Raw genomic sequence first — 13,774 nt, 5'->3', positions numbered from 1 at the left:
GTGAGGCTTTTCCCTCCTTTTTTTTTTTTTTTTTTTTAAATCCATATATATGCATATTTATTTATTTGTTGCCCGTGTCCCGCTGCGCGGCGGGGTGTTCGCTGCTCCGTTCGCAGGTGGCTCCATGAACTCGCCCAAGAGCGGCACCGCCGCCGCGCAGCGCCGCGCCGGGGCGGGGGGAGCGGCCGCCAGGTTCGGCCCCGCCGCCGCTGCGGGGGGCGGCCCCGCCCGGGCTCCGGGTGGGCAGGCGTGAGGCGGGCGAAGTTTCTCCGCGGCGCCGGCCCCCTCCGAGGGACTACGGGCAGGGAAGAGCCCGGCCCCGCGGTGCTGGGGGAGCTGACACCGCCGCCGCCAGCAGAGCAGCCCGGCTTTGGCCATGAAGAGGAAACAGAAGAGGTTTCTGCAAATGACGCTGCTCTTCACCGCGGCTCTGATTTTCCTGCCTGACATCGGCCTCTGGTCTCTTTACAAGGAGAAGCACCTGGTGAAGCCGCCCGAAGCCGCCGAGCCGCAGGTAGGTGCGAAGACGCCCGGGAGCAGAGCCCCGCGGCGGGGCAGGGCGGCCGCCGCCCCTCGGGGCACGGCCCCGCTCTCGCCCTGCGCGGCCGCGGGGCGCCCGGCTCCGGCCGCGGAGCGGGGCTGCACGTGTGCCTGGCCGAGCGCCGCGCCGCAGAGAGAAAGTTGTGGGAGCATCCGAGCCTGCCGGGCTGGGCTTCCCCGGGAAGGCGAGGGGTGAGCCGGCACAGAGGCTGCCTCTGAAATTAGGAGGACGTGGGATTTTGTGTGGTGCGTTGGTGAGCTGAGGGTGATGCTGGGCTTTAATTTTCATTACAAGAAGTGGAGGTTTTACTGCAACTTTTTGTTTGCCTGCCTCTCTGCAATACTTCTCGAACTGGTGTGTGGCTATAGGTCCGCTGAAATTGCTTGGGATCCATATAGATGTCTTACCACCGAGATTTTTTTGTTTTCTCTTCTGTTGCAAAATCAACAGAAGCGATTGCCAGGGTTTTTTTCTCTTCTGAATATTACTGTTGTGACCTGATGTGGCGACGCTGTGTTTAACTGCTTGTCGGACTGATGTCACAAAAAACTTTCAAATATTTTCAGTTTGCAGTTTTCTTGATCACTGTTATTAATAAGAACAGTTGACATAAACTGTTTTTTGTTTGAGCTGTTCTTCAGCTTGATGGGTTTATGTATGGCTCATAAATCACAGTATGACCTGCATTAAGCGAAGTTTAGTTTTAGGGAGTTGTTGTAATGCACTTCTTTATAATCCTGCCTGTAATTTACCAAAGCTTGTGTTTGTTCTGTTCAACAGTACAATGCTCCTACACTGTAATTGTCAGTGTAATTTAAATATAACATGAATGTTTCATAGATCATTGGTAAGAAATTAAGAGATTGTATAATCTTTTAGCTTGTTTACCATTTTTATAGCCTTCACATTAGTGTATTAGATGGCATCATATATCATTTTTGTGTGTTAGTAGCCTTCATTTCAAGGGTCATCACCCATGTATGGTCAATGGCTTCAACTGAGCAATAACCTATTTGATTCTTTGTTAATAAGGGTATCCATTACAGAAGTTAGTCCGCCAAACTATCGTAACTTTGGTTAATGAAATATTCTGAATATTACTAGAGGAGGAAGTTAAGGATAGCTTCTTAATTTGAAGCTTACTTTATGTTTCCATGGGTTTTAAAATGCAGTAGCTGTCAGGTGCTAAAATTTAGTTGGAAGTAATTTCTGCTGAAAGAAAATTATGCATGATCATAAGTGTCTTGTCATTAGTTTACAAGGTGCACTCTGCAGTTTGCAGTTTCTAATTTACTTTGTGACTTAGAAAAGCTAAGGTATTCAATGCAAGTAATGATTTCCATGTGTGTTGCATGGCTCTTTAGAACACACGTCTTGAAGAAGTTTCCACTGTTCAAGAGTGCTCTCTGAGAAGAACGTGACTTGATAACACTGAAAGGGAGCTTTTCAAAACCTTTCAAAATTAAAAAAAAAAAAAAAAAAAGGGGTTCTGGATAAAGTGGTGTAAAACACAGAAGCTAAGCATATGTCAAGGACTAGTGAGGCTTTCTAATGAGACCTCAAAAAAATTTTACATCCTAAGTTTTCTGAAATGGTCTTTTTGCTAGCTTCCTTTTTCTTCCCCCTTTTTTTCCCCTTCCCTTTTCTCCCAGTCTGAATCCTAATTGAGCAGTAATGGGACTGTTTAATGGAAAAACAATAAAAATGAGCAGTGAAACTTTGAACCTTACAGCTGACTCTAATATAATTCTGTTATCATGGTAAGTATTAAAATCATGTTGGCAATGTCATTATCCAGTGAGGATGGAAGGTTGAAGTACAGACAAGTAATGCAATTAGGTTACTTATGTCTTTTGATGTGCACATTATAACCCAAAATACTTACAAGGAACAGGGATTGAAATATGAGTTTGAGTTCAAGTTGCTGAAATATAAAGAAAATTGTTAGACTTCTTTGTGACTACCCTAGAAATTAGGGTAGTTGCTTTCACACTAGAAAAGACTGCATTAGAAATAGTATCTAGTAGAACTGTAACTTCTTTTTCCCTATTAAGTTAGTAGCAGGTGCAAGAATTTAAACACTCAGCACAGTTATTCTTTGCCCTTGAGGTATTCAATTTCTTGATACTTTGTGTGACTTAACACAAGTTTAGAGGTCAGCCCTACTGAAACTGCAGCAGACTTTTCTTATATATTCTAAGATTGTGTTAGGTTACAAAGGTATGTGTGTAGAGTCAGCACATGATGCTTGTAATATGCAGTTGGACTGCTGTGGTGTGTCCTGACCAAGGGAGACAGACGGAGCTGTCTGTGACTTCAATAATTTAGTTACAGGCTGAACTGGTTTTGCCTTCGTAGGTAAAATGAGTGTCTAGTTGGTATTCTGACCTTGACAGTAGTGTTTATAAATATGCCATCTTGTTTTAAGAACAATTAAATTCACGTTACAGATCATCAGGTGGTTTTGAGGAGATGGCATGGTAAAATGATGTTTTGACTACTTATAAATTAAGCTTTCCCATTCACTGCTGAAACAAACATCCCCAGCCTTCCCTGTGAATGAGGGCTCTGTCAGCCTCTTCCACCACCTCAGCTGCTTGCCATAGCACTGGAGTGAAGGAGGGATGGCAGTCTGATGGAGCAGGTATTGATATCCTGACAGCAGTACGCAGAGAAGCTGTTCAAAATCAGTCCACAACACAAAAATAGTCTGTTTCTCTCAATGGTAGAACAGTGTCCCCTGGGGACTGTGTCATTTCCAGTGCCTAGAAGAGGCACTTATGTTTTTTACTGCTATCTAGAAATTCTTATATGACAAACTAAGTTGACTTTTTTTCATGAAAATAGTGCTGCAATAAGTTACATAAGATTTTTTTTTTTCCTGCAAATTCTGTTTCTGAGTAGAGAAGCTCTTCTTTAGGAAAAATTGAAAATGAGAAGATAATACAGCTATGATTTCAGACAACATTAATGATTTTGTTTGCTTTACATTAATTCTATAAACATAATTCGTCTCTATGAACCTTCATTTCATATAAACCTTTTAAAGCTGTCATGTTTTCACTTGAGAAATTGATAGGCTTGATTTTTTTATTTGGGTTATTGTTATTTACTTCTTGTCTATCGTATTATTTAAAGCGGAGTTTCAAGGATAAATGTACATTTAAAGGTTCTGAGTTATGTGATGCAACAAGATTTCCATAAAATACAGATAGATATAAATGGTAGACTCAAGGGAAAAATATAGTTTATTTCTAGTTTAATCTTTCTAAGACTGCCTTTCTTGCCATACTGTGGGAATAAGGGAAATTGAGTAGGATATTTCTATTGCCTTTTTATAAAAGAAATCTTAGAAATTCCTTAAAACATTATGGTGTCCTTGAGTTTTGATTACAATTTTTGCAATTAGTTTAGCTTTGGAGGGGGAGTTTGTTTTTATTTTGTCATTGGGATATTGTGTATGTGATGTGTCTTGTCTGATCTTTTGATAAAATTCCAAGACCAGGGTGTTAGGATGCTAAGTTATGCTAGTAAAACTTTTAATTTCACTTCTGTTTTCTATGGAGGAAAAACAACAATTTACTGCAGCCAGTAGGATGTAATCCTGGCCCAAACGTGGTTATGTCATCCTGTCTAAAGGTAGTGCTACGTTGTTTGGCTACAATAAGACTTTACCTTTGTCTGTGCATACACTGTCAGTATATGAAGCATAACTTCATGGAGAAGTACCAAATTACTTGTAGCAGTTTTCCAGTGTCTGATATGTAGGTATTGTGATACATGTTTGTGGGTGGTGACTGAAAGGAGAGCAGTCTAGTAAAGTAACCCCTAATATATTTCAACTTCATTTTGTATTTTTTTTTTTAAGTCATCACATCTCTACTTCCTGGTGTCAAATCTCCTCACTTAAAATTGAATTGAACAGCAGCATCTCTTAGTCACAGATGCTCTGTAATACTTACAGGTGTATTACTGAAATGCTTTATGATGTGTAAACTAAGGCAAGAAGGCTTCATTTCACATGTGCGCTGGCATAGTGAGGGGCGCTGCTTTAACCTCCTGACTGAGCCACTTCTACTGGAGAAACTGGTGATGGTGTTGGCCTTTTTTTTTTATTTTTGGGCATGCATGGTGTCCAGAAAAAGGAGCAAAAGCTGTGCTGTGAGGGGGGAACATTGTTCCATGTGATAGTCATAGAGTTCTCTTTCCACTGTCCTGTGAAGCCTGTGCTTCCATCTGGTTAGCCCCAGGATTACACCTTTCTCATGGGATAGTGAGGTGTGAATTTAAATGAACTCCTTAGGATGAGAATTTAATCCTTAGAAATCCTAGGCCTCTATTGTAGTTGGTAAACTGGCACAAAATTGACTTACTAAACTTGGTGGTTACAAAAGTATGGACTTCGTCTTCTGAATCCAGAAAGCAACTTCAGCCTAAATTCTGCCTTCCAAACAGTTATTAGTTTCTGAAGTCTGTGGAAGAAGTGAAAATGTAAATTTACCCCAGAATGCAGTGCTTCCTACTGTTTAGCACACAGGTTTTGATAATCATAAATTTTCCAGGACAGTTAACCCGTGTCAACTCACTATTGATGCCAGCAAAGTACAGAGCTTGGGTTGGTGAAGTCTGTTTCTGGTGCATAAAAACAGCAGCTGAGAGCACAAGTTTCTTTCTCCCACTCACCCCCACAGAGTTTTTCCCCTTGCTTTTCTGGTTGATTTCAACAGCTGCAAAATCTTGTACAAAATATGGTTTGGTTAGAACATAAATATACACCTATTTTCTATTATCATACTATTAGGACACTGTCAGTTACTTCTGTGTTTAGTTCCACTGTCTCAATTATTTACCTTTGCTTTCACCACAAGCTTATGAGGCAGGAGGGTTTTGTTTCTCTTCAGCAGATGAGTAAATAAAGTATAGAGTGACAAACAGGCTCAAGTCTACAAAAGTAGCTGCTTGTCTGCTGCTGACATTTGTTTGCGCTGTTTTGGAAGAGTACCTGTCAGACTATAAAAAATACTGATAATATGAAGCCTCAGTTTTTCTGGTCAGTTTCTATTCATGTGCTGTTCGGAGCAAGTCATCGTTTCTCTCCTCAGAGCCACAGCTGGGACTTGTTGTTTTCAATACTATTTTATTCTTTTTTTTTTTTTTTTAATTTATTAACTGTCCTGTTAATTGTTGTACTGATTGCTTTGCTGGTGTGTCAGCTCCAAGACTCCCCATATCTGGCATGACAAAACAGAGTTTAGTGCCTTAAACTGCAGAGCATTGGCAAACTGAGTTTGCCTTTTAGGTGTTTTAAGTCACACAATTAACACCTACATAATTCAGTTCTTTTACCTAAATTGTTCATGTATAATTTCATTCCCTTATATATATATATATATTGGAGCCTACTGAGGGAAATAAAATTTGAGTTCTAAAACCTGTGTTACTTTATTGCCAAGAATAGTATTGTGTCTTAAAACAGTATGCTTCTGTTGTATTCAGTATACCAGAGGGAGCCCTCCTGTGGTTAATTTAATACCTATCAATTTTCAGGAGTGTTACTAAATAGAGTGCATCTTACAGGATAAAATAGGCTGGTTTCAATATTTAATTTTCTTTCTATTTAACTCAGCATTTTTAATGCATTTCAGCTAATTTATTGTGCATAGTTATTTTGGCTTAATCCAAATCAAAACATAAGATCAAGAAACCTCAGTGCCTGCCAACTCTTGGACATGTAGAAAGGCTGCTGTGATGGAGGGGATTCCATGGCTGTATTGAAGCAGTGGGGTGCAAAATTGCTCAATTATTAGGGGGGATACCCAAGCTATGTTTTGTCCTCTCACTGGGATGTGATGCTCAGTCCTTTCCTAAACTTCCTCATCTCCCTGTGCAGGGAATTTCTCTTGTGTCTGCCTGTGAAGGATTGCAGTGGTACTATAGGTACGTCCTGGTCAGGAGCCAGACTGCGCTGTGTGTCCTGTGTGTGTAGGCAGTTGTCTGTTCACACATAAAAGAAAGAACAATTCAGCTTTTCTCTTGTTTTTAATGCTCAGACACGTAACTTATGGTCTTTGTTTAGCAATATGCTGATGCACACATTTATAGCAATTGACTGCAGCAAAACTGTGTGTGTACTGACTGTTTTGATGGATTTGGGCCAGGAGCAGACATCTTGGCTACTTTAAATTAGTCTGGAAAAAATTAATTCAGAGATCAACAAGTTAAATGCAAAGCAACTCAGGAATCCCAAACTAAAAAATCTGCATGTATTGTAAATGTTCCTCATGGTCAAAAGACCAAATTGTGCTGACTGAAAGAATTAACAGTCCCATTCTTTTCATTTTTTTTTTTTTTTAATGTGAACAGGTTTCATTAGGAGATGGCAACCTTCTGAACCTTCATTCTGCGAATTCCAGTGTGTCATGTTTTAACTTTGGCAGGCAAGTAAGCACCACACCACTGTGCTCCCACTCCCATCTCAGTGGGATGGAGGAGAGAATCCAAAGGGTACAAGTGAGAAAATTCGTGGGTGAGGTAAAGACAGTTTAATAGGTAAAGCAAAAGCCCGACACACAAGCAAAAAACACAGAATCAATTCACCATTTCCCCTGGGTAGGCAGGTGTTCTGCCTTCTCCAGGAAAGTTGGGCTCCATTATGCATAACAGTTACTTGAGAAGACAGATGTCATCACTCCTGTTGTCACCTCTTCCTTCAGTTTTATTGTGACTCTGATCCCATATGGCACAGCATATCCCATTGGTTAGTTGTTTTCAGCTGTATCTTCCCCCAGCTCCTTGTACAGCCCCAGCCTCCTCACTGTCAGGGCAGTAAAGAAGCAGAAAAGACTGTGTAAGCTGTGTAAGCCCTCCTCAACAACAACAAAAACATCCCTGTGTTATCAGCACTGTTTCCAATACAAATCCAAAATACAGCCCCCTACCAGCGGCTGTGAGGAAAATTAATTTTATCCCATCCACAATCAGCATGTAAATGGGTTTTTGACATCAAGCTCTGTAATAGTTGATTTCAACTTGATTTTGACAATTGTCACATTTGGAAGTGTTTAACTGTGTGATATGCTTGTCTGGGTAGTTGTATTCAAAACACGTCTTCAACAGAGAAATCCTTTTCCTCTTCTTTTTAAGAAACACCATGGGAGAATCCTGCTTGTGATGGTTTGCTCAAGAGGTAAAGAAGAGGAAGAAAATCTCTTGCAGGGATTTAACAGGACTTCATGCTTATTTTTTAAATTCTTTGCCTTCATTTCCATGATTTTCACACATTTTTCTATGACAAGGCTTCAAGTCTATGTGAACACCCAGTGATCCAAGTCGGCTATTTAGTCACCAAATTACTAACAAAGAGAATTGCAGGAACAAAAATGATGAAATGTATGTTTAACTAACATACATAGAAATAACTACATAGAAATATGTAGGCCACAATATCCCACTCTCTTCTGGATGCTTGTACTCCATAGGGCCAGAGCTGTCATGTTTCTGTTCAATGTTTCATGTTTCATAGGGACAGTGTTTCCTTGTGCTGCCATTTTAATTAAGATCTCTTGGCAGATACTATTGAAGGATTTCCTATTATATCTTTCTCTGGTCAAATCCTGTTTATTGAACATCTCTGCCCTTAGGAAGCATCACTAGCTGAAATATAAGGCTTTCTTGCCACATCTGGATTTAGCAGATAACTACAGAATCCATTTCTCCACCAGCACCTCTAGCTGTTGGTTACCTTCCCATGCCAGAAATTTTCAGCCAAGTCCCTGATGGCAGTACACAATGGTATTTGACAGATGCTTCATTGGATCATCCTGAACAGTATAAGTCTAACTGCCAGGCTTTTCTTTGAAGAAGTTGAAGAGTATTTTTGAGTTGTCTTCAGAGACATATGAACAATCACCCATATGAGAACTGCAGCAACAAGAAGTTTGGAGATTGGTGCATTGGTAGAACCATGAATGTACAGTGCCATGAAACTTGTCATGTTTATTTCACCTGAGAGCTACCATGTCCAATGCAGTTTCTTGTGTGTTGCCAGTTGTTTCTGCTTGTTTGTCTCTTTGTAATGCAAAATTTACAGTGCAAATTTGATACAGTAGACTAGAAAATCTGGCCGGTATGACTGAAATGTTTCATTGATCAGTGATAAACCATTGATTCTGTGCTTAAGAAGCAATGGCAATTGAACAGTTTTCTTCTTTAATACACAGTGGTTTATGACAGCATACAATACTGCTAAGACATTTAGCTAGGCAGTGTAATTATCTAAACTAGAATTTTGTCAGGACACCAGTATTAATACAAAGAGCTTTAGAAATGGGATTGCTCACTGAAGTGTGTAAGTGTAGATTTATCAGACTAACTTAAAGTACTCATTTGCCTAAAGAAGCACAATTTTTCATACTTGTACTTTGAATAACTGATGAGTTTATTTAGAAAATTTTAGGTTGTTTACTTACTTTTGCTCGCTATAAATAGGTTTCTATCAGTTAAGTATCAGGAGAAGGCAGGCAAATATTTAGAACAGGTAAGAACATTTCATAGCAGTTTATGACAAGTTCCTTTATAGATGAAGATGGGGAAGTGGAAGAGCTCCTTATGTCTCTGTTCAAAGCCAGTGCCTGGGAAACAGAGGCCCTGCAGTGTTAATGACTCCTCTACTGTGGGTTAAGTATTTTATCCCATAAGTTTTTGCCTCGCTGTGATTAAAATCTCCCAATTTTGCATTAGATAAAGCAATTTTCTGTCACAGGGAGTTTGTCTTTTTGTTTTGTCATCCAGTCCATGGGCTAAAATTTGGGGTTGTAATGTAACTTTCGTGTGAACTTTGTGTAACTTTGCTGAAACATTTTGATTCTGTCCAAGGGAGCAAGGTCAAACAGGGCAATGGACTGGAGAAGTTTGTGGTGTTTGCACCCACAAGAGATAGCTGCAGCAGATACTGGCAACTGGAATACCCTCTGTGCAGATTAACTTCACCCTTGGCAAAACTTTGCTTGTCCCTGGCAAAGCCTGCACAGATGCAGCAGTAGTTAGCCAGAGATAACTACTAAATTACTTGAGGAGAGACTATAAATTGCACCAAATTTAATGCTGAAGCCCTATCCTTCAGTGGTTCTCCGGTTTTGAATCATCTGTCTTGAACAGAATTAATACATGGTTTAATGCAGTAGTTGACTTTTTAATATGAGAGTGTATTTTGTTTTTTTTTTAATATGAGAACACAATGCCTAATGTGGTTTTTCAGCTTTTATTTTCAACATAGCAGCACACTTCCATTTCTTGCTGCTTTTTCTCTTTTTTATTTGTTTTTTCTTGGGGGGAAACCCTCCACATTTTGGATTATTTACTGGTTTTGATATCCCACTTAGTTTCTGGATAAATTACTCTATTGAACTGAGTTGTGTAAATTTTTAGATTGCTTTTACTATAGAGCAGTAGTTTCACATTAGCATGGAGAATGCACTTAAAAGACTCTTAATGCCATTCAACAAGGAATATATTTATATTTTTCTCAGACTCTGATAAATGACTGCATTTTGAGTTGCATTTGTTATGGGTACAAAATAAATGACATACTTGAATGGATGCTGTTTTTGCAAAATTGCTCGATATAAACTAAAGTGACATTCAAATTGCTGATCAAATTTTACTATTCTAACACCAGTATGAAAATGTAAATTCAGAAGTTTTACAACATTGAGCAACAAATTCTCCTTTAAAGTTACAGAATTATTAAAGACACAACACAGATGAAAATGAAAAATACTTCTGATGGATCTAAATATTAGTGGGAAAAAAAATTACATATAAAAGTCTCACAGTGACATATTCCTGCAGTATATGTAACCTGTGTTTCACATCAGATTAAATCTTTTCCAGCATCCTTGGGCATCCTTGACATAATTTCCATTAATGGTGAAGCAGTGGAAATTTCTCCAAGCACATAGAGTGCTTCTCCATGGAGGTCATATTTTATTTTGAGTGATACTGCTTGAACAATATTGAGAGTAGTATGGTTTTATATCTCTATTTTCCCTAAAGTGATCCATTTCAGAAATACAAGCCCAATGTAAGTGCAGCCAGAACATATATATAACCTGTGCTTTGTTAACATGAAAGTGGTGTTCATCTCCACTAACCACTTATACAAATGGATTTTGAAATCTGCCATTTTTAGCAATGTAGACAGACAGAAGAGGACAGGAAACTTCCAGAATTCCATCAGGGAAAGCAATAAAGCTGCAGAGGGATGGGAAATGAATTTGACTAGAAAGACGGACCATTACCTTCTGTAATCTTCTCCCTCTTCCCTGTCTTCTTGCTCCCTGAGGAGAGTGTGCACCAAGAGCAGTAAAGATGCTGAGATATTATTTAAACCATTCTTACACCAAGTGTTGAGAGAAGCCATTTGAGAGAGTGTTGTTATTAATGTGAGACTTAGTTTGTGTAGTTTGCTGAGATGGCTTCTCAGCAAAATCCTAAGTCCTGTAGTGCATGTGCAAGACCTCACAATAGTGCAGTTGCTGAAGATAAAGGTGTTTTCTTTGAAGCAACTTCAATATGGACGTGTGAGAAACATTTTCTTCAGATGCTCAAGACTCACAACAGATGTCTCCTTCAGAAGCAATGAAGAAAAAATGAATTTTATATTGGGAACAAGGAAATGGATGTGGCATCATGCTAAGCAGCAACCTGCTTCTGCATCTGGAATGAATGTGATTGACAAATGAACACAGGAGATTCTGCTGGTTTCAGCTGAGACAATTTAGAGTAATTTTCTTCATAGGTTCTGGTATGGGGCTGTCTTTTGGATTTGTGCTGAACACAGGGTTGGTAATATAGCGATGTTTTAGTTATTGCTGAGCAGAGCCAAAGCCTTTTCTGCTTTTCATCCTGCTATGCTGGGGAGAAAGGTGGAGGTTCATGGGAGCTTGGGAGGAGACACAGCCAGGACAGGTGACCCAAACTGACCACAGGGTTATTCCAGACCATATGGCATCATACTTAGTATGTAAAGTGGAAGGAAGAAAGAGAAGCAACATTTGGGGTGATGGTATTTGTCTTCCTAAGTAACCATTAAATTTGATGGGTCCCTCCTCTCCTGGAGATGGCTGAGTACCTGCCTGGCCATGGGAAGCAGTGAACTTAGTCCTTGTTTTGCTTTGCTTGTGTGCATGACTTTTTTGTTCTCTGTGACCTGTCTTTAACTCAACCCATGAATTCTCTATTTTTCATCCTTCCAAGTTTCTACCTGATCCCGCTGGTGGAGGGGTGAGTAGCTGTGTGGGGCTTGGCTATTGACCATGACAGAGAATGAGGCCAGGACTGTGCACTTCATAACCCCTTCAAAGACAACTTGTCACTTCCTTGTGTTGTAGAAATGTTTGTTCTGTGGTTTATACGAGTAAAGTCTTTCTGAATTAAATTTAAAATTCAGTGAAACTTGAAACTCTTCTTCAACGCATTTTAAAGAAATTGTTAGTAGAATAGATTCCTCAGAGATAGTTGCTGGCATGGGTTTTGAGTTTTTCCTTTTACTTACATGTGTATGCATGTATATGTGCACTTGTGCATGTTTATGGGCAGAAGGTGAAGAGACCATCTTTGCTTCTTAACATGCCAATGGTCTTGAGAGGAATGGAACAATTTAGTGAAAAACACTGTGCAAATACATGGAGAAGCATATGTTAATGAGGATAAATTGGGCACAATACAGTGTCTCTGGCATTTTGAAGTTGGAGTTTTTTAATAAATTTGGAGGTTTTTGTTTTTGTCTTTCATCCTTCTTTAAAAACAGATTGCATGTGGGCTGACTTTATGTTCAGTTTTTGAACAGCCCTAACTTCCAACAATCTACTGAATGTTTTTCCTCCTCTACTTAAGAAGACTTGAAATCTGTAGTAAATAATGATGTTGGCTCATTTAATTTATGCCCTTGATTATTTCCAGTCTTTCCTGTTAGTCATGTCTACTCTTTAGACAGTGGACTCACATACAGATTTTTTTATGTATATGTTTATTTAGGAAACCATAGACAAGTTTGTTCAAAAATAACTTGCCCAAGGCTGCCATCCTTATAACACAGTTTGCTAATCTCCTCATCTGCTGGTATGTGTGATCAAAAATCAAACTGACCTTCTCTTCCATTTAGTAACCTTCTTCATATCACAGATTGATCTTCAGTTTACTGATCTGGTTGTTTGAGAGACCAGCTACTATCTTTTAATAAAAGTTATGAAGATGTGAGAATGTTAGAATGGAAGTGACAGGAAGGAAATACGTAAGTAATGAAAATATGCACCAAGGAAAATAATGAGAAAAATACATCCTGTCAAATGTATTTCTTGAATTTCAAAGTTGTGTTGCTGTTGTGCTTCCTATGCATTCTCGTTCATGTTCTAATTTGCATGTCTGGCATATTTTGATATTATATTATTATTTTTTTAAATGCATACTGACTGCAACCTTGCTTCTCTCTTTTAATTTATTATAGCATATTAGTAAAGCTGCTTTGGAATACCCTGGATTAATGATGCATTTAAACTATTTTAAAACCACCCTGGGCTAGGTCAATTATTGAAATAATGCCAGCAAGTAATATTTTATTTTGATAGCTCTTAGTTTTATGTTAACTGCATTGTAGAAACATAACCTGTGGGCTTTTAATGTTACACTGAATTGGAAACATGTGAATAAAGCATGCTTTGCATTTGCACGGAGCCACCTAACTCTCCTTCTTGAGAGGAGATTCTAGCTTGTATTCCTTGGTTGTACATGGGGTCATGTTTTTGTGCAAGTGCTCTGAGAATACAGGGCACTTAGATGTTTTACATATAAAGGGAAGGCATTGTGAGGTGTGGGTCTGCTTATGGCATGTTAGACATCACTGCAATCACCCCTTCTGATACTGGTTATCTCCCAAAACCTCATTTGTAAAAGCAGTGCATTTAAATTTTTCTTGTAAAATTCACATCCTTAATTATTGCAATGTTTCCTTTCCTTTTTGAAAGTGTAAAGTGTAACTTGCTGTGTTCTGCTTGATAGTTGAGTTGGAATGAGGGCTTATTATATATTTTTCAAAATGTGGGAATGTGTCTTTTTCTCATCCCAAATATGTCTCACTGTTTTAATCTAATCTACTTTTCTGTTCAAAACTGCACTGTATTGTAGTTGCTCTGCTAGATTCCAAGATGATAGGCAGTTTATGCTGCAAATTTAAAA

At 39.1% G+C, this 13,774-nt stretch overlaps 1 protein-coding gene across 2 annotated transcripts in view; it reads left to right on the top strand.

Annotated features, from left to right (window-relative positions):
• Positions 1 to 201: 201 nt before the first annotated feature.
• The window catches only part of GALNTL6 (polypeptide N-acetylgalactosaminyltransferase like 6), a 436,241-nt gene continuing 422,668 nt past the window's right edge, over positions 202 to 13,774 (top strand). Inside the window, exons 1-2 of one of the 2 annotated variants that reach the window (XM_021552775.3) lie at positions 202 to 514; positions 6,905 to 6,982. In XM_021552775.3, coding sequence (XP_021408450.2) covers positions 377 to 514; positions 6,905 to 6,982 — 216 coding nt within the window. In that variant the 5' untranslated portion in view covers positions 202 to 376. The remainder of the gene's footprint in view (positions 515 to 6,904; positions 6,983 to 13,774) is intronic. The other variant, XM_021552857.3, reaches the window with a different exon arrangement.

This window comes from Lonchura striata, chromosome 4 (genome assembly GCF_046129695.1).
Source record: "Lonchura striata isolate bLonStr1 chromosome 4, bLonStr1.mat, whole genome shotgun sequence".
In the NCBI taxonomy this organism is placed as follows: Eukaryota; Metazoa; Chordata; class Aves; order Passeriformes; family Estrildidae; genus Lonchura; species Lonchura striata.
The sequence above is the reverse complement of the archived record's forward strand: the minus strand, read 5'-3'. Positions and strand labels throughout refer to the sequence as shown.